General features: G+C 40.8%; 1 protein-coding gene across 3 annotated transcripts in view; it reads right to left on the bottom strand.

Moving 5' to 3' along the window:
• Positions 1-22,193, bottom strand: part of nbeal2 (neurobeachin-like 2) — a 223,152-nt gene that overhangs the window by 36,161 nt on the left and 164,798 nt on the right. For all 3 annotated transcript variants that reach the window (XM_073049239.1, XM_073049254.1, XM_073049245.1), the window contains 6 exons: positions 20,045-20,347; positions 15,267-15,416; positions 12,607-12,764; positions 7,648-7,772; positions 4,424-4,544; positions 1,856-2,013 (listed from right to left, as the gene is read on the bottom strand). In XM_073049239.1, coding sequence (XP_072905340.1) covers positions 1,856-2,013; positions 4,424-4,544; positions 7,648-7,772; positions 12,607-12,764; positions 15,267-15,416; positions 20,045-20,347 — 1,015 coding nt within the window. The remainder of the gene's footprint in view (positions 1-1,855; positions 2,014-4,423; positions 4,545-7,647; positions 7,773-12,606; positions 12,765-15,266; positions 15,417-20,044; positions 20,348-22,193) is intronic.

The raw sequence follows: 22,193 nt of genomic DNA, 5'->3' as shown, positions 1-22,193 counted from the left end.
ATGACATCCTGATTTGGAAATAGACTGCCAATCCAATCCTTCATCAACAATTGTTCCTGAAGAATACTGGGAATATGATCATCAATGGGACTACAGCACTTTAGAATGTATCGTCATCCTTTCAAGGGCAATTAAGGATGGGTGTTGAATCCTGGCCCAGGCAGCTATACACTAATTCTTTTAAAAAAAACTGAGCGTAGTTCATTGAGGTCAACAGAACAGATTTTCTGGAAAGAACACAGGGTGCAATCTTCGCTTCTTTTTGCATTTAGCCTGTGTTACTGCACAAATTTTTATCCTGATGTTGGTAATGATCAATTAACTAAGATTGAATTCTCTGTCAGGAGATATAAATGTTTCAAAAGTACCGCTTTGAAGAGCAACAGGGTGGTTCCATCTGGTATTCATCCATCAACCGTCTTCTGTAATCTTAAATTCATCCAAAAGATCCACTGTCAGGTGCTAACCACGTTGCTTTCTGAGATCCCAATATTCACAAACTTCTTCTGTTTTTGAGGAGTATCATCACTGCGGTAATGATTAATTTTCCCCAAGAATGTGTTATAATTCAGGAACATTGGCCTGGCTTGAAAAGAGATCAGTGATTTCTGAAACTGGGTTCAGGAATTGTTCATATTGGGCATTATTTAAGGAAAGAGAGGGAGAGCGAAAAGGAGGGAGAGAGAATACGATGAAGGGAGAGCAAGAAAGGAAAAGTGAGAAATAAAGGGAGACTGAGGAGTGAGAGGAAGAGAGGGAGACAAAGGGAGAAATGGAGAGCGAGAAAGAGAGAAAGGGAGAATAATGTAGGGGAGAGAAGGGCGGGGAGAGAGGGGCGGGGAGAGGGAGTTCTCTTTTCATCAGGCAGTCATCAAGAGTGTGGTAACAGTGGGATAGAAGCTGTCCTTGTGTCTGGTGGTCCATGCAGTAGGCATCTTATAAAATTCTTTTCAATATTATTCAAAGAATGGGATCAGATCTAACTTTGTGACATAGGTTCTGATTGATGGGATACTACCCCCAGGTATCTACGTTGTGGCTCCAAAATACATAAATATCAAAATGACTCAGATAAAGAATGCGGAATATAAAAACTTGCGAAGGCTCTCTTTGTCAAAGGCACAAAATACATCAGGTGCATGGGGACAATAGGATTTATAAATCTTAAACAGATCAAGTGCAAGGGAAAAATAATAGCAAGTGGAGTTCAACTTGAAAATGTGAGATCTTTGGGTCCAAGTGAGGAAGTAATGCTTTAATGTCCAAAGCTTTGATTAGATTCCGTCTAGAGAAATGCAATCAGTTTAAGAGGCTGCACCTTAGAGATGATATATTGGCAGTGCAGATTCATCAGAGTAATATTTTAAATGGATAAATTGCAAAGACAGATCTGCAGATACAGCTTGCATACCCTGAAACTTATTATCTGAAAGTAAAAGTAGTTAAAATGATATGGAGAAAATATTTCTTCTGTTGGGGAAATCCAGGGCAGGAAATCACAAATCTTAAAATAGAAATCAAGTATTCTCAAGTGTAAACAAGAAACACTTTCCTGACACAAAAAATTAGAGAAGTCAGAAAAATTCTTCCTCAGAAGGCTGATCAATCAAAGTTGTTTTTTTTTGATAAATAGAGATCAATAGAGTTTAAGTGTAGATCAGCTACAACCTTAATGAATAGGAGTCTATAATCCTATGTCGTCCTTACTGAATCTTGATTCAGGTGAAGCACGGCTTTGAAATGCTAGCCTGGAGAAAGCATTCAAATCAAAATCACTGGAATGGGAATGAGAATTGGAACAATTAGTTACTATTGAAATATCAACCTAGCTGCAGAGCAGTTTCAGGACTCTCACCCTCTTCTGTCTCTTCTTTCTCTGAGCTGCCATCATAGAAATAAATGTGCTGTGTGGTGATCTCTAGACGTCCAGGGATCACTGCAACAATTGTGATCAGCTCGCACTCTTCAGAAATCACTAGTTTCTCCTTCTGACTGGGTTCCTCAGGTTCAACCCTACAAAAATAAAATTGGAAATTGGCTAGTAAATCAATCCAGGTTAGCAGTAGCACATCATCAAAACACTGGACCCTAAAGTTAAAATTGTGCAAACTCTACCTTTATCCCAAGCAAGCTGCTGCTAAGGCCATGTTATAAATCAACTGCATTTTGATCAATTTCTGCATGTCAATGAAACAGTATCAAAATATGACACAGAGCACTCATATTCACTCTTGTTCCTATATGCCAGCAGTTTCCTGTGCTTTTATATTTTAAAGATGCATTGGACGATAGTTCTTTAAAATTGAAAGGGAGGATTAAGAGCACCAACATCTTATAAAGAAGTCAGTAAAAAGGAAATACCTGTATGCTGAAAATGTTATGCCATGTTAGAAAGAAATGATACAGGAAATGGAGATATCCACTATGAAGTTTAGTTTGCTTACTGGTTGATAGCAGCAATATTATTCTAGACATCTGGGTATCATTCCATAAGACCATTAGACATAGGAGCAAAATTAGGCCATTCAGCCCATTGAGCCTGCTCCACAATTCCATCATGGCCGAATTATTATTCCTCTCCACCCCATTTTCCTGCCTTCTTCCTGTAATCTTTGACACACTTACAAATCAAAAAAATCGATCAATCTCTTCTTTAAATATACCAAATGACCTGGCCTCCATAGCCACCTGTGGTAATGAATTCCACAATTCACCCACCATCTAGCTAAAGAAATACCTCTTCACCTCTGTTCTAAAGGGACATACCCCTTTTCTGGTACTATGACGTCTGGTCCTAGACTACAGGAAACATCTTCCCCACATCCACTCTATCTAGGCCTTTCAATATTCAACAGGTTTAAATGAGATCCTGCTCATTCTGCTAAACTTCAGCAAGCACTGTTCTAGGGTGTTTTTTTCAAATCATTCTCAGGGTGTGCATGTCTCCGGTAAGACGTGAAGTTATTTCTGAGGTTGAATGATAAATAGCGCTGTGAAGCAGTCTGACGTTATGAAGTAGTTTTCAAGTCACCACAAGTGAAGCTAAAGTTACAGATTGTTGTGTGAGCAGTCAGTTATTTGGTCAGATCAGTGATAAATCAGCATGAAAAATCATCTGGGTTTTTTCATGACTATCTGACAACCTCAAGCTCCAAAAAGCTGGGCTGTTTATTTCAGGATTTTAAAAATCAAGATCAAAATCAGAAACTGCTGACAACTGTGGAAAAGCTTGGCTGATTTCCGGCATTGGTCAAAAACTGAAGTTGATTACCAGTTATCATAACCTTTACAAGAACACATAAATATTATATAAGAGAAAATAAAAAGGGCATCTTGAAGAATTGGACCAAGTTCCCTAAATGACCAGCAAACCTGCCTTGTAATTTTGCATTGCAATCTAAGATGTTGAAAGTTTATCCCTCTATTATTAGCACTGTGTTGCAGTAGCTGAACTGAATTTCCATTTAACTTAACTGCCCCCCCCCCCCAATCTTTCTCTACCCCTCCAGGAAAAAAATCTGCTCTTAAACTGAAAGGAGATACTGTAATATTTATCTTTGACCCTATTGGACAGAGGCCAAGGTTAATACAGTTGGCAACAGCCAATCCTGGATCAGCGCCAGAATGGTGAACTAAACCGTCTCATTCATAGGTCATTTGTTGTATGTGAAAAGTAGACTTTGGTTTAAGCATCATTTCTACTGACTTTCATGCAATGCCAGTGTCATTGTACAGACTGATAGATTAGAGGCCATTTTGCAGACAGAGAAAGCAAACTAAAAATAACCATTAGAATCTCCGCCTTGAAAAGAAAAATAATCTGGTCATTGTTTCAGTGCTGCTTGTGACCTCTTGTCATGTGCCAACTGACATCTGAATTACTTTATTGTGTTGTGAAGAAAAAGAAAGCCCTTAACTCCAAGTGGAGTCATCGGGACGCTGTTGTGACGTCGTTTTTTTTCAGCAGGCTTTCTTATTTTTTACAAGGCCGAGTTACAAGCTCGACGCTTGACCCAGCACGGATGGAAAGCATGCAAGGGAGCCAGCTGGATTCGAACTCCAGAACCTTCGGTCCAAAGTCCGGCGCTGATGCCACTACGCCACCAGCCAGCTTTATATAGTTTGTGATATCCTGAAATTATTAAAAATTTCAAAATTCCAAATCTCCTTTAACATCCTTGCCTGTATCAAGAGTTCGATCCTTTTTGTTCCAGAGTTCCACAGTCCAATCCTTTTTGCCCTTATGTCCCAAGATCTTAGATTTTAATTGGATATTTGGTGTATTCTTTATTTACTTACTACAATGTGAAAAGAGGCCATATAATCTACTGAATCCACCTAACCAATCCCATTAGACTACATTGGGTTTCAGCATTTTGGATAGAGCCTCTGAACACAACTGTTTCACTAATCAAACACTTACTGGTTGTTAAGGAAAACCAGGTCTTCATCTCCAAGCTGATCATCTTCCAGCTCACTAACTTTCGCCTCCTTTGCAACAGCCAGCGGTAGAGATTCTGGTGGGGTTCTTGCCTGATCACTACCTATGAAGAATCAAAAAGAATCATTCAATTTAGAATTCACCAACATTGCAACATATATCAAATGCAACACTTCAATTCTGTTGCAATTAAGGACTTGGGTGCTTCTGCTTGTGTTGTAGATGCTTTCCTTCTACTTTAATCACTTCAGGACAGATGTCATTAAAAGTCTTTGAGCAGTGTGATTCACTGCAGAGCTTGCTGAGACCAAAGTAGGCAATGTGGAGTCAATTAGCTGGTTGGCCAGAGTTAAAATCAGACCAGACCAGATGAGGTCTGTAGGTTTTATTTCTTAAAATAATTAGTTATCTTTCTAAATTGACAATTTCATTATTTCTGAGATTCTGATGCTGGGGCAAACTTGAAATATAATGTCATGAGTTTAAAAACGGTTGCTATGTTTCTTGCAATAGTCGGTTGTTAGACCATATGACAGCGAGACATAAGAGCAGAATTAGGATTTCCCACCATTCACTCATCAATGATTTATTATTCCTCTCAACACCATTCTCTTGCCTTCTCCCGTAACCTTTGACTCCTTTACTAATCAAGAACCTATCAAGCTCTTAGTTAAATGTACCCAATGAATTCAAAATTCAAATATATTATCAAAGTACATACATTTCACCACCATATCCCACCTTGAGATTCATTTTTGCAGACGTTCACGGTAGAACAGAGAAATACAATAAAATCACTGAAAAACCACACACAAGCAAAGACTGACAAACAACCAAAGTGCAAAAGAAGACGAACTGTGCAAATAATAAGAAACTTAAGTAAGTAAATAAATATCACTGAAAGCACGAGTTGCAGAGACAATGAAAGTGAGCCAATAGATTTTGGAATCAGTTCAAAGTTGAGGCGAGTGAAGTATCCATGCTGGTTGAAGAATCTGATGGTTAAAAGAAAATATCTACTGCTAAACCTGGTGGCGGGGGACCTAGGGCTTGGCTTCAACAGCCTTCTGTGGCAATCAATTCCATAGATTTGCCACTCTCTAGCTAAAGAAATTCCTCCTCACCTTTGTTCTAAAGGGATGCACTTGCACTCTGAGTCTGTGCTCCCTGGTCTTAGACCACCACACCTTACCCCCGCCTCCCAAATTGGAAACATTTTCTCTATGTCCACTCCATCCAGGCCTTTCAGTGTTCTATAGGTTTCAATGAAGTCCCCCATCCTTCTTTGAAACTCCAATGAGTACAGGCCCAAAGCCATCAAAAACTCCTGATACATTAACCCTTTCATACCTAGGATCATTTTCATTAATCTCCATTGGACCCTTCCCAATGTCAGCACATTCTTTCTCAGATAAGAGGTCCCAAACTGCTCACAATATTCCAAGTGTGGTCTAAACAATGTCTTATAAATTTTCAACATTACATCCCTGCAATTATAATCTAGCCCTCTTGTAATGAATGCTAACATTGCATTTGCCTTCTTTATTACTAACTCAACCTGCAAGTAAATCTTTAGGGAATCCTATATGGGGACTCCTATGTCCTTTTGCACCTCCAAGTTTTGAATTCACCCCCATTTATAAAATAGTCTTTGCCTTTATTCCTTCTGCAAAAGTGCATGACCAAACACAGCATTCCATCTGCTACATCTTTGCCCATTCTCCTAATTTGTCCAAGTCCTTCAGCAAATTTCCTACTTCCTCAACACTACTTGCCTTCCCAACTATCTTTGTATTGTCTGCAACTTGGCTACAAAGCCACCAATTCAATCATCCAAACAATTGACGTAAAACTTGAAAAGAAGCAGTCCAACATCAGGTCCTGTGGAACGCCACTAGTCACTGGTAGCCAAACAGAAAAAGTTCCCTTTATTCCTACTCTATGCTTCCTACCAGTCAGCCAATCTTCATTCACGCTAGTATCTTTCTTGTAAACCACGAGCTCTAACCTTGTTTAACATTCTCATGTGCAGCACCTTCTGAAAGCCATCTGAAAATCCAAGTAAACAACATCCACAGACTCTCCTTTGTCTATCCTGCCTGTTATTTCCTCAAAGAATTCCAACAGATTTGTCAGGCAAGATTTCCCCTTAAGAAAACCATGCCGACTGTCCCCCAATTTAATCCCAGCCTAATCACGGGACAATATACAATGACCAATTAGCCTATCAACCAGTATATCTTAGGACTGCGGGAGGAAACCGGAGCACCCAGAGGAAACCTGCGTGGTCACGGAGAGAAAGTACAAACTTCTTACAAGCAGTGGCTGGTACAGTAAAGTAGGTGCTAACCACCACACTAATGATGTGCCTCCAAGTACACTGAAACTTCATCTTTAATAATGCACTCTAACATATTGCATTCCACAGAAGCTAGGCTAGCTGTCCTATAACTTTCATCCTTTTGCCTCCCTCCCTTATTCAAGAGTGGAGTGACATTTGCAATTTTCTAGTCCTCTGCAACCATTCCAGAATCTAGTGATTCTTGAAAGATCATTACTAATGTCTCCATAAATCTCTTCAGCTACCTCTTTCAAAATGCAGTCCATCTGGTCCAAGTGACTTAACTACCTTCTAGACCTTCTCCTTCATAATAGCAACTACACTTTTTTCTGCCTTCTGACATTCTTGACTCTCTGACATGCTGCTGGTGTCTTCCACAGTGAAGACTGATGCAAAATACTTATTCAATTTGTTCACCATTTCCTTGTCCTCCATTACTACCTCTCCAGCATCATTTTCCAGCAGTCCACTATCTACTCTTGCCTCTCTTTTACTGCATATCTGACACAAACTTCTGCTATCCTCTTTTATATTATGGGCCAGCTTCCCTTCATATTTCATCTTTTCTTCCCTTATTGCTTTTTATGTTGCCTTTTCTTGGTTTTTAAAAGCAGCTCAATCCTCCAGCTTCCCACTAATTTTTGTGATATCTATGCTACCCCTTTTGCTTTGATGTTGCTTATTATTTCTCTAGTCAGCCATTGTTGCCTCATCCTCCCTTTAGAATGCTTCTTCTTCTCTGAAATGAAGATTATAGTTAAAAATTACTTCACAGCAGTTAGCAAGACATTTTTGGAAGGTGCTAAAAAATTTTAAATGTTTTAAAAAGAACATTACTGCTAGTCTAAAGACAAAACAAAATTACCAAGATTATCTCGCAAGGCACTGGCATCCAAATGTTTGTCAAAGTTGTAGTTTGGAACCAATTTGAGCCTCATCCTTGAGTAAGTCTCCGCACTTGATAGCTTCCATTTTATTTCAGATGGATTCCTGTAGAGTAACAAGAATACTTGTAATTCGTATTGGTTTGTTGTCTAAAAAAAAAATCATCTATGTATATGTACACCCAGTGGCCACTTTATTAGATACACCTGCACACCTGTCTGTTCATGTAAATAATCTAACCAGCCAATCATGTGGCAGCAACTCAATGCATAAAACCAAGCAGAAATGATCAAGACCAAACATCAGAATGGGGAAGATGTGATCTGAGAGTCTTTGATCATGGAATGATTGTTGGTGCCAGATGGGGTGGGTTCAGTATCTCAGAAACTGCTGATCTCCTGGGATTTTCACACACAACAGTCTCTAGAGTTTACAGGGAATGGTGCAAAAACAAAAAAATCAGTGAGCAGCAGTTCTATGGATGAAAGCACTTTGTTAATGAGAGAGGTTGGAGGAGAATGGCCAGACTGGGTTCAAGCTGACAGGAAGGACACAGTAACTCAAATAACAATGTGTTATAATACTAGTGTGCAGAAGAGCATCTCTGAACATACAACATGTCGAACCTTGAAGAGGATGGAGACAGCAACAGAAGACCATGAACATAGAGTCCGTGGTCATTTTATAGGTACAGAAAGTATCTAATCAAGTGAGGCATTAAATATTGAATCATAGTGTTGTGCAGTACATTAATAGGCTCTTCAGCTCGCCATGTCCACACTAATTCCATTTTCCCAGTGTAGTGTCATATTTTTTCTACATTTTCCTATTTAACTGTCTGTCCAGATGCCTATTAAATGTAGTAATTGTATCTGAGTCCACTCACCATGCTTAAAAAAAAACCCGAGACATCCATTAAAACTACTACACCTTACTTTGAAATTATGCCTTCATGTTTACCACCACTCTCCAACCCCACGTCTCTCAGGTTCCCCTATCACCTCTTGGGTTCTCAGAGCCCCCATTGTCTTCCCACCCCAGCTTCCATGGACACCTCAACCCTCCCCCCACTTCCTCTGATGCCATCAAATATCCTCCCCTCTATGATCCCAGCTCTAATCCCTGCCATGTCTTCACCATTCTGTCTGACATTCCCCTCTCTGAAGTAGAACATTCTGTCTCCAGCAAGGGACTTACCTTTGTTCTTCTTCACCTGCATCTCGGTGAGTACTACTCCCACCATGACTTTGAGCTCTTCTTCCATTGCCCCCATCTCCAAGTTCACATCTTTGACAAGGATTCTCCACCTTGCACTAATGACACCTTCTCCATCTCCAACCCTCCTCCTCTTTTTGGTTCTCTGCCTGCTCTGGATCTCTTCAATTGCTGATAAGACCTCAACTGGCTCGATGTCAGCACTCCTCCTCACTCTTCAAACCTTACCTCCACTGAACATCCTTCCCTCCACTCTCTCTGCACAAATTCCAACCTTACCATCAAACCCACAGAGAAAAGGAGGTGCTTTTGTAGTGCGGTGGACTGACATCTATCTTGATCAGGCCAAGTGACAACTCTCAGACACCTCCTCTTCCTTACCTCCTGAGAAGGAACCCACTCCAAACCATCAGAATATTGTCTCTGACACCATCACTTACGTCATCAACTCTGGAGATCTCCCATCCACTGCCACCATGCTCATAGTTCCATTCCCCCACACTGCTCATTTCTATCTCCTACCCGAGATCCACAAACCTGGCTGTCTAGGTAGGCCCATTGTCTCTGCCTACTCCATTAACTCCATTCTACCCCCTTGATTCAGTCCCTTTCCACCTACATTCATGACACTTCACATTCTCTCAACCTCCTCAGCAACATTCAACTCCCTGGCTTTGGCTAACTTATTTTCACCACAGATGTCTAGTCTATACTTCCATCCCTCATCAAGAAGGCCTTAAAGCTCTCCACTTCTTTCTCAACAAAGGAACCAACCAATTCCCCTCCACCACCACCCTCCTCCATCTGGCAGAACTGATCCTCACTCTCAACAATTTCTCCTTTAGCCCCCCCACTTTCTCCAAATTCAAAGGATAGCCAAGAGCACCTGCATGGGCCCCAGTTATGCCTGCCTTTTTGTTGGCTACATTTTCCAAGACTTCCCTGGTAATACTCCCCAAATCTTCCTGCACAACATTGACGATTGCATTGGTGCTGCTGCTGCTTCACGCACCCATGCTGACCTCAACAATTTCTTCATCTTTGCCTCCAACTTGCACCCTGCTCTTAAATGCACTTGCAAACAAGAGAAAATCTGCAGATGCTGAAAATCCAAGCAACATACACAAAATGCTGGAGGAACTCAGCAGGCCAGGCAGCATCTAGGAAAAGAGTACAATCGATGTTTCGGGCCAAAACACTTCCTCAGGATTTCAGCCCAAAACGTCAGCTGTACTCTTTTCCTAGGTGCTGCCTGGCCAGCTGAGTTCCTCCAGCATTTTCTGTGTGTTGCTTATGCCTAAATTCAAATGGTCCATTTCTAACACCTCTTTCCCCTTACCTGATCTCCCAGTCTCCAGCTCCAGAGACAAACTATCGACCAAAAACTTTTATAAACCTACCAAATTCCATGGCAGTCTTGACTATACCTCATCCCACCTGTCTCCTGTAAAAATTCAGTTTCTTTGTCTCTGCTGCAACTGTTCCCAAGATGAGACTTTCCTTTCCAGGACATCACAGATATCCTCTTTCTTCAAAGAATGGGGCTTCTGTTCCTCCATCATTGATGCTGCCCTCACCCATATCTTTTCCATTTCCCAGATATCCGTGCTCACCCCATCTTCTTGCTGCCTTAACAGGGATAAAGTCCCTCTTGTCCTTAACCACAATCCCATGAGCCTTGGCATCCAGCACATCATTCTCTGCAACTTCTGTCATCTTCAATGGTATCCTACCACCAAACACATTTTCACCTTCCCCCCACCACTCTCCACTTTCTGTAGGGATTGCTCCCTCCACGATTCCCTTGTCCATTCATCCCTTCCCTCTAGTCTCCCTGCTGGCACAGTCCCTACAAGCCACTGAAATGCTACACCTGCCCATTCACCGCCTGCCTTACCTCCATTCAGGGCCCCAAACAGTCCTTCCAGATGAGGTAACACTTCACCTGAGACTATGTTAGGGTCTATTGTATCCGATGCAGCCTCTGATACATTGGTGAGACCCGACATAAATTGGAGTACTGCTTGGATGAGCACCTCCACTCCATCCCCCAAAAGCAGTACTCCCGGTGGCCAAACATTTTAATTCCCAACTCCATTCTCATTTCAACATGTCAGTCCATGGCCTCCTCTTTTGCCACAATGAGACCACTCTCAGGGAGGAGCAACACTTCATATTACATCTAGGCAACCTCCAACTTGATAGCATAAACATTAGTTTCTTTTTCTGGTAACTTCTTTTCCTTTCCACTTTCCTTTTTTTCTATTTGCCACTCTGGCGTCTTGCCCTATCTCCTCACCTGCTAATCACCCTCCTCTGGAGCCCCTCCTTCTTCCCTTTCTCCCATGGTCCTATGAGATTCTGACTTCTCCAACCCTTATCTTCCCCACCCAAGTGGCTTCACCTATCACCTTCTAGCTAGTCCTCCTTCCCCTCCCACCTTCTTTTTGTCCTGGCGTTTTTCTCCTTCCTTTCCAGTCCTGAAGAAGATTCTCAGTCTGAAACGTCAACTGTAGATGCTGCCTGAACTGCTGAGTTCCTCCAGCATTTTGTGTGTCTCCCCCATGTTTCTGATGCCCCTCATGGGGCACAGGTTTTGACTAGCTGCCTATCTATGCCTCTCACTATCATATATATACTTCTATCAGGTAACCCCTCAGCCTTCTTCACTCCAGGGAAGGTAAACCCAGGTAAGCAGGAAAATGGCACAGTCAAATGGTTTGATTTAATAACAAGTGCTTTCATCAACTGATGTCGTCATACTGAAGTGCAACAACTCTGAGGCACAAAAAGTTATGAGTCTTGAGAATAGGATCAGAAAGCAAAGTGTTGAAAGCCCATTAACTTAACCACAAACTCCAAGCTTATGGCTAAGTGCAGCACAGAGCACTGCACTTCCCAAGGGCTCTTGGATCATCAGAACTGTCTTTCCAGAATGTAAATACTCCCATGGCAATATTCAAAGAAGAGCCAGGTGGTGTCCAAAATCAAACATCAATCCTTTAACCAAACCCTAACAACTCCACCGATGATTTTGAGATATTGCCGCAGGGTAATTGGTTACAGTGGTTCCTTCAACACAAGTTCAAAGGAATTTCATTGGCTAGGATCTATTTCTTGGAAGGTGCTACTTAAGTGCAAATATTTAATTTGAAGTAATGAAGAACTCTGTAATCATATTAATTCAGGGTTCTTGTCAAGACAAGTTTCACTGCCAAAGAATGGAATATTTTCTCCTTGTAGATTCACTAACACCAAATATTCCCCAGTCATGTGCATAACATATGCAACACTTCACCAACCACGTGGATCAGCTTCGACCATTTTCTACAGCAAGCTCTCCACTTCTCACCACTGATACCCCAACTTTGACTTTGCAATTAGGTGATAAGTAGTTTAAATATCATTCCTAATAAACTGTACCATGAGTGATATGGAAAAGAGTCCAAGTTCAATAGGACTGGAGTTGAGAATGCTGAAACAGATTTGAATTAGAATTAACCAGAAGACCTTGGTTAATGCTGGAAGAGTTTTGCTACAAAACTACTATATTATTTATTTAGTACAATGGTGGGCCAGTAGTCCAAGCATGTTCTTAGAAGTTTTAAAAGCTGGTGTACCAGTAAAAGTTACGAGGAAGTTTTATTGTTTGAAAAAAAACTTAGCATCTTCAAATTTCTGTGAAGGTGGCTGTGAATTCTCATATTTATTGATTATGACTTACCGTTCTGCCCAGGCTCCACGAGGGCAGGTTAGGAGTCGCCTCAGTGAGCTCCACTGGCGAAGTACTGCTCTGTGGTGGCTGTTAATCTGTTTCAGCGTGTTGCTGTATCGAGCATTCTCACTCCTCACGCGTTTCCAGAAGGGCTCCAGTATCAACTCCTAGCATAAGGACAAGACATTCTTATGCAGTGTTTTGTTCTTCCATAATCATAAATCATTTTTCACAATGGAAATAACAATTTAGCCAAACAAATTCTAATCAGCTTCCAAGTTTCACTGCAGTTATAAGACTTTTTGCCTCATTCCTCTGCTTGTACTTACACATCAGTGTCTGTTTTGCAGTTGTAGACGAACGGACAGTGTATAGGTGAATGGGGGACCTACAAGGTGAACTACAAGGTATTCTACAACAGGTCATTAAGCCAATTGTGACTTTCTAATTACATTAACTGGCACCAAGATGAGGAAGAACCACAGCCACAAAGGGATTCTTCATTCATACACTTTCTAACCTTCAACACATTTGTTATTCATTCATTGCAGAGTCAAAATCTTTATGTTAGCCATTTATCACTAATGTACACACATCACCACAATATTTGTCATTCAAAGAGAAGACCTGTTGCCATTTGATTGGGCCATCAATTGATGTACAATCTTTACTATAACACTAAACCTAATAGCAAGAGTCAGAAATTATTCTCGGCAGAAACACAGAACAAAAACTTGGCTGCAAAAAAGAAAACTCAAGTCCTTTAAAACTAACGATGATCTGTTTAATTGACTTATGTTTTTAAGTCTGGTTATAATGATAGAAATATTGGAATTACTATGTGAAAGAAAAGGCCAGAGCATATACACTCAGTGGCCACTTTATGGATACCTCCAACACCTAATTAGTGCATGTTCAAGGTCTTCTGCTGCTATAGCCCATCCACTTCAAGGTTCAAAGTGTAATGTGTTCAGTGACACTCTTCTGCACACCACTGTTATAACGTTGTTATTTGAGTTACTGATGCCTTCCTGTCATCTTGAACCAGTCTGGCCATACTCCTCTGACCTCTCTCATTAACAAGGCGTTTTTGCCCACAGAACTGCAGTGCACTGGATGTATTTTTTTTGTTTTTCACACCATCCTCTGTAAACTCTAGGGACTGTTGTGCATGAAAATCCCAAGAGATACTCAAACCACCCTGTCTGGCACCAACAATCATTCCTCGATCAAAGTCACTGAGATCACATTTCTTCCCCATTTTGCTGTTTGGACTGAACAACAACTGAACCTTTTGACCATACCTGCATGCTTTTAGGCAATGAAATGCTGCTATGTGATGAACTGATCAGATTTCATTAACCAATATATGTACGGCTGTGCCTAATAAAGTGGCCATTGAGGGCAAGTTTGCCTAGTGGCATCCCAGTTTAAGACATGATATCGAGAATGATGATTAGGATCTTAAAGAATCTCCCAAAACCTGAGAAATAACATGAGGAATCCCACCTTGGCCAGGAATATTTTGAGGTCCCAAGGTACCTATTCCTCCTAAACATGCTAAACTTATTATGTTCTGCTATAAAAGAATATATTTCCTGGAAGTACTATTAATTTTATTAAAACTGATTTTGTGCAATGCCAACAGCATTTAATGTCCTGTTCCAATTGCCTTCCTAATCATTGCAATCCTTCTGGTGATGGGAGGCTCACAGTGCTGCTGGACAGAAATTCTAGCATTTAGAAGGACCGGTGATATACTTCTGAATTAGCACGGTGTGTGACATGGAAGGTAACTTGCTGGTGGTGGTACTCCCATGGATGTACTTCCCTCATCTTTCTTTGGGAGGACTTATTAAGGTAGTCTGAGTGAGCAAATTCAGTTCACTTGCAGCCATTGGGTACTAGTGGGATATGGAGCGAACGTTCAGGCTGGTGGCTGGAATGCTTTGTCCTCTATGGTGTTTAGCTCCGTTAGAGTTGTTGGAGCTGCACTCATCCCAGCAAGGCAAAAATAGACTATGAAGTCTTGGGTGGCAGGAAAAGAGTCACTCACCAAGGGCCACCCATTCTCCAACCTGCTTCAAGCTACCTAAAAACCAAACTTATGTGCCTGGTCCAATTGAGTTTCTGGTCAGCAGTGACTCCCAGGAAATGGATGGTGGAGGACTTGGTGATGGTAATGCCACCGACTGTCAAGGGTGGGTGTTTGGACTGTCTCTTTTCCAGGAGATGGTCATTATTTGCCACTTTGGTGGTACAGATGTCATTTGCTATTTACCAGTCCATGCCTTTTGTCTAGGTCTAGCTGTACGCAGTCATGCATCGTTTTATTTGCTGAAGATTGTGAATAGAAATGAACCCTGCACAACCATCAGCAAGCATTCCCACTTCCGACGTGATGATGAAAGGGAAGATGAAGGAGCTGCTGATAGTTGGGGATCTGAAAGAATCAATACATTCATTCAGGAAATTGGTGAAGTAAAGTCCATGATGGAATAAGATTCATATTACTGTGGAAGGAGATAAAACAGGCAGAGACTGCATTAAAATGGAGCAAAAGAATCTGTGATAGGAGATTATGCGTGGAGCCCTCAGCAGTATCAATAGGATACAAAAGTGCTTAATGGGTCAACTTGGCTTCAGTGTTCACTAGTTGCTTTAGTTACCTGGAACTTGGAACGACTCTCCCCACGCTCATGCTCCCGACGTAGAGCACTGCTCATTAGTGAGTCATAACAGGAATTCCAGAAGCTGGACATCTGTTTGTGACTTGTGTCGAATGTGTCCGATTCATATTGAGCCATGGCTTTTAAAACCTGCAAAAACATATGTGGTTATGCAAACAATCATACCAAATAAAAACCCATTGAAACAAATAGTAGATAGAAAGATCACAGCCAGGCAAGGTGAAGTAATGCAGTGTAAGGTAGGGCCTAAAAGTAAGACTGGATATAATATGATGGAAGAAGTATTCTGGGTCAGAGTGGAACATACTAGAAGAAACAGAAGTACAGCCGGCCCTCCTTATCCACGAGTTCCGCATGCGTGAATTCAACCAACCGCGAATCGCGAAAACCCGGAAGTGCTCTTCCAGCACTTGTTGTTCGAGCATGTACAGACTTTTTTTTCTTGTCATTATTCCCTAAACTATGCAGTATAACAACTAGTTTACATAGCATTTACATTGTATTAGGTATTATAAGTAATCTAGAGATGATTTAAAGTATACGGGAGGATGTGCATGGGTTATCGTGGATCGGAATGGAAAAAAATCATAAGTTCTCTTACTAAGTAAGTCGGAACATGTACATCCGGTATTATCCGTCAGTTAGTCAAATGTTTGTCTTAGTATATAGCATATATTTTACCTTTCTATGCACGTAAAACACTTAAGAACGTATGTTTCAGCACCGGGCTCGGGAAGTTCCCAAGATCGATCCAGTGACAGACCACTTCCGAGCGCACTCTCCTTCTGTGCCGGGTTGATGTGGAGGATCAAAAACCAAAAACCCCAAAACCCAATAATTAAACCACTGTGTTGCTTAGTAATAATTGTAGCTTTCATCGGGGCAGGGCCTTTCTCACTTTATCCTTTAAAATTGTTCCGATTGTTGACCAACTGTAACCTAATGCTTTTCCAATGACTGATGGTGTTTCACCTCTTTCCGATTGCTTTATTATTTCCACTTTATTTTCAATCACAATTATTTTCGTGAACAGAAACACTGTGGATTCAGAACTCGACCGCCAGGCCCTAATGTCTAACGGACTGAGACAGGTTAAATAAGGTCTGGGGTTCCGCTGGGTCCCAAGATCCATCGCATTGAGACAGGTTGAATAAGGGACTTGAGCATCCGCGTTATTTGGTACCTGTGAGGGGTCCCGGAACCAATCCCTTGCGGATAAGGGGGGCCGACTGTAGAGGCAAGACTGGAAAATGTATCTTACACAAGGTATAGAGAACAAAATAAAGGCAGAAGTTGCAGGTATGGAGCATTGTGATTGTTACTGGAGTTGAATTTAAGAAAGACAAAATTAAATCTTACTACTGCTTTTGGGAATTCAAATTCATGTGCTGAATTAAATTTTTAATAATAAAGCTCATAGTGGTAATGGTAAATATGAAATCAGCAGATTGTTGCAAAGTCCTATCTAGTTCACAGTGATCTTCAGTGGAAAGAAAATCTACCATTGTTAGGGTATGACTTCTTTGATTCCAGATCTACCAATGTGGTAAACTTTGAAATGGCTGCAAACCACTCAACTTAACGAGTGTGTAGGCATGGAAAGTACAGTGCTGGTTTTGCTAGTGACGTTGTTGTTCATGTACAAAATAAAATGGTCCTTTGAGCGTGTTCATCTATGCAAAAAGGCTTTAGCTGTCCTCCCACTTCAACTCCCTCTTAGTCTCCATACCTCTTGATTCCTTGTTTTGGACTTGTTCATCATTGGATTAAGTACTTGCTCCATCAATCCTGTATAGCATATATGTCAAACTCAAGGCCCGCGGTGGAATTATCTTTGGCCCGTGAGATAATATCTAATTACTCTTAAAGCTGGCCCCAGTAATCGAAGCGCCTATGGCGTATGATATGGCTAATGCTGAGTTTATTCAGGTACCAGGTTTTCAGGGTTTTTAGTGTTTATTCGGCAGTCTTGCTCGGCAGTCTTCTTCATAAGAAACGGAACTTGTAAAGTGAAACACTTTGTAGTTATAGCAGAGACTGAGACACATGAGAGCAGGCTGAAAAAACGGAGGCAACGAAAGCTGCGTTCGCACGCGTCCGACTGATCCGGTCCGCATGAAGCTGCATTTTGCTCAATCCGGCCCGTGACCTAAAATGAGTTTGACACCCCTGCATAGCAACTATGAAGCAATGGCCATCCCCAGAGTGAAAAAATACACATACAGGCAAGTTCCCTTCTCCAAGTTGGAGGAGAAAAAAGACAGTTTCAACTCTAAGGTATTGTCTGGGAAGCAGATCTTCAACTTCTCTTAATAGTCACAGTTAGTCTTATCCCTCCAGTTTTTAAAAATAATCAATATATTATCTTTGCAAATTATAATTTTTAAAAAATTTGCCATTGCTTATCTACCATCATATATTTTAATATACAAGCTGTTCCTGTATAGCTACAACAGTGGCATCTACCTGACAATGCTGGAAACTGCTCAGGTATTTCCTGTCCACAAGAAGCAGGATAACTCCAATCCAGCTAATTACCACCTCATTATAGTTTTCTTTCGAACATCAGCAAAGTGCTGAAAGAGATAGGTGATAGTGCCCACAAGTAGCACTGGCTTAGGGAAAATCTGCTCTCAAAAGCTCAGGTCAGGTTCTGCCAAAGTCACTCAGCTTCTACCCTTATTAAAGCCTAGGTCCAGGCTCGGACAAAAGAACTGAAATCCTCAGGTAAAGTGAAAATAGGTTTACCAAAGAAACATTTGATTGAATAAGACATCAATGTGCCCCAGCCAAATTGTAGTGAATGAGAATTGAGGGAAAGTCTTCCACTAGTTGGAATCGTAGTAGGCACAAAGGAAGATTGTTGTGGTGGTTGGAGGTCTATCGTTTCAGTCACTGGATACCTCTTCAGGAGAACCTCAGGGAGATGTCCCAGCCCCAACCATCTTCAGCTGCTTCATCATAAGTAGGGGTGTTCACTGAAGATTGCAGAACATTCAGCACAATTTGTGATTCCTTAGATAATGGAGCAGTTCACATAAAATGCAACAAACCTGGATGATATCCTGTCTTGGACTGTTAGTTGACAAGTAACATTTGCACCATGCATGCCAGGCAACAACGATATTCAACAAAAGAAGATCCAGATATCACCCCATGACATTTAATGGTATTACCATCACTGAATCTCCTATTGTCAATATTCTGGGCATTACCACTAACCAGAAACTGCACTGGCATAGCCACAAACATATGGCAACAAGAGTAGATCAGGGGCTAGGAATCCTGTGGGAAGTAACTCACCTCTTAATTCCCCAAAGCCTGTCCACTACCTACAAGACTCAAGTGAGGAGTGTGATGGAACACTCTACCTGCCTGGATGAGTGCAGCTTCACTACACTCAAGAAGCTTGACACCATTCAGGACGTAGCATCCCACTTGGTCGGCACCCCACTCATGAACTTCCACTCACTCCGCTATCATCACGGTAGCAGCAATTTGTACCATCTTCAGGATGTACTGCAACAACTCACCAAGAATCCTTGGGTAGCACCTTCCAAACCTATCACCTCTACTCGATAAGAAGGACAGAAGTCACAAAAACATGGGAAACCATTATCTGGAAGTTGCCTCTCCAAGCCACACACCATCCTGACTTGGAAATACATTGTCATTCCTTCCCTGTTGCTGGGTCAAAATCCTGGAACTTCCCCCCTTGATTATGCCTACATGTCAGGGACTGCAGTGGTTCCAGGCAGCAGCTCACCACCACCTTCTCAATTAAATTTTGGCTCTGCTTGCAAAGCCCACATCCCTTGAATGAAAAAAAACCCAAAATGATGCAGATGTGAGACTCCTGAAATAAGAACATAAATTGCTGGGAATGTTAACCTTAGAGAACAAACAACAAGCATCAATCTAGGTTAATGCCTTTCATTAGAACTTTAATGAAAGGTCATTGACACAAAATGTGGTCATTTTTTTTAAACTAAGTTCTGTGTCTACTTTAGCCATCTTTCATATCCATGTAAATTGTTTTGGTGAAATTCAAGACCATGTAGTTATAATTAATAACATCACCATCCAAATATTATGAACCCTAGAAAATAATTTATCATAATATTATAAATTAACTCAGTTCCAGTGTGTAATGCTAGATACAAGACAGCTCCTTCCCTGGATAGCTCAACAATGTATCTGAAAAGCTATTATGAATTCATTTACAAACATCCTCCAACCTATTATTATTAATCTAGTTTATAGTGTCTACAAGAACATTGGTTACCTCCCTACCCCACCACCACACATTAATGCTTAACTGAGGATTTAATATTGGAGATGTATGGGCCACATTGCACTGAAGAAACTGGGAAAAAGATTAAGAAAGAAGCAGGCTATTTGGGTAACAGCAGGATGTAAAAAGGCAACAAGGAGAACAGGTTGTGAGGATGTGCATCGACTACCTACTTTCTCAGTAAGTGAAATGTGAAGAATCAAACAATCAAACTATATGATGGGATAAAACACAAAATAAATCATGACAAACTATTTGATCGACACCAAGAACGTGTATTAAAATTTTACATGTTCTAGAAGAAAACGATGCTGTGAATATGAGGAAGCACAGTATTTAAATAGTGAAGATGAATTCTGAAAGCCCAGAAGAGTGAGGATTATGCTAACAGCACTTCCATGTCACCCTTCCGTGCATGTCACACTGTGATCAAATAGTACACAGAGATGCTTAAAATACTCACATTTCTTTCCATGAATGATTTCCACTCCGAGGTGACACAGAAATGCTGGAAATCCTCGTAGAATGTCGGACTGCCGTTGGTGGGAGGCAGGGACGGCAACTGATACTGGAGCTCAAGTAGCTGGTAGCATTGGTCCATTAGAGTGCGGGTGATTGGCATCAGGTACGAGAAGATGTCTGACTTGTCTTTGATAGATCGGGAGAGAGGCTCTTCTAGCTTTCCCAACAAGAAACAGGCCTCTTCCTTCCGTATCGGCATGGTTTGAAGGAGGCTGTGTAGCTTGACACAGGCCATTGCACACACCTGAGTAGAGCAGAACATAGATGAATTCAAACTGAAAAAATGTCTAGTCTGCTTATGTACTGTAGGTAATTAATGGGCACTGATGGAGGTAAGGAGCTGATGACACATTTAAATTCAATAAGTGATAACCAATGGTCCTATTCAAATGCCAAACATTGTGTTGAATGAAGAATAATCTAGCTCAACCAAGAAGGGGATTGTCCTTGAGAATCGGCTCCATTTGATTCAGTATGTACTTGATATCAGGCAAAGCAAAAGGAAGATCTATCCAGATTTAATGAATGCAGTGACATGTGAACTTAATAAATTCGTAATGTGGAAAAGATTGCCCAAACCTGTCAATGCCTGTGTTTATGCTGTACATCAGGGGTTCCCAACCTGGGGTCCATGCACCCCCTGGTTAATGGTAGGGATCCATGGCATAAAGAAGTTTGGGAATCCCTGCTCCATAGAACTTTAAAGTTGCTTCTTTTTACTTCTTTATTCTTCATGGGTTTCTCTCAAATTCTTTAATTCAATTTGCCTCAGATACACCTATGGTGAAAGGTCCATGTACTGGGTATGCTGTTGCCTGAGTTCCTTATTTATTTATCAGGGACTATCTTTTAGTGGCAGCATCAACTTTGAATATTCAAGTGGAAACATCTTCCTATATCTAAGATATCAACACATTCATAATTTTAAATAACTTTACTTTATTGCCTGTTTTTATTCCCAGTAAAAAAGACAAATTGCCCAGCCAATTTTCTATTTGTTAGAATCTCTGAGTTTTATTATAATTGCAATAAATATTTGTACTCCTTTCTCCAGTGCTTCTGAGCAGTCTTTTGTATCATCGGAGATCAGAACTCTGCACATTTGTCCAAGTATGATGCAACTAAAGTATCATAACAGTGAGGCCATAAATTTTGAAACAATCTAAAACAATGGAATAAAAGAGCCTGACAGGCTTGAAAATTTTTGAAGATGGTAGAAGATGGAAAGCGTATTAAAGCATGCTCAATCATGATTTTAAATAAAGACACCAACAACAATGTCAAGGACAATGTGTTAAATGTTAGTGGATCACTGCCATCTGTTTTACTGCTTTCATGTCTGGGCACCACACCAGAAATGATAACAAGGCCTTAAAAGGTGCAGAGGAGATTTATTATAACAATGTTATGGATAGGATGTTTTATTATGAGAAGTGATGACAGAAACTGAAATTGTTCTTGTTACAGCAAAGGCTTGGGGAAGTTTTAATGAAAATGTTAAATTTCATGAGGGTTTTAATTAGAATGAAAAGGGAGAGGAAACTTCCTGAACTGAATATTGGTTTACCAAGCACGTGTACTTAAGACAATCAGAAAACAATGAAAAGAAAGATATAGTTTCAGACAATGAGATATGATGGCCTGGAATTCCCCAATTTAATCCCTGTAGTTGATTGAATGGTAACTCAAAGGGGTATAAGGGTTATTAGAGATGCAAGAAGACTGTTACAGAAAAGAGTAAAATTAACCAAAGACCAGCCTTTCAAGGAGTTGCATTATTAAAAACAAACAATTTTCCTCAGTTAATTAAAAATAGCTCATTGTGAGTCCTACAATGAAGAGGGATGTTCCCTGCATTTAGAAAAGCTTCAATTTAATGTCTTATTAAATGGAGATGGCAAATATGTCAGCAGATTGCATGTAAGCAGCTGAGAACAGAAAATCAGTTTTACTGTTTACAAACATTGGGAAAAGTAGATATTTTGCAAAGACAGATAAAGATTCATCAGACTAATCTTCCAGAATCAGACAGTCCCAACATCATTGACAAAGTGAGACCACATTGAATCGGGGGGCTGTTTAAGTATAAC

This window comes from Hemitrygon akajei, chromosome 1 (genome assembly GCF_048418815.1).
Source record: "Hemitrygon akajei chromosome 1, sHemAka1.3, whole genome shotgun sequence".
In the NCBI taxonomy this organism is placed as follows: domain Eukaryota; kingdom Metazoa; phylum Chordata; class Chondrichthyes; order Myliobatiformes; family Dasyatidae; genus Hemitrygon; species Hemitrygon akajei.
Note: the sequence above shows the minus strand (reverse complement) of the source record. Positions and strands in the feature narration are given on the sequence as shown.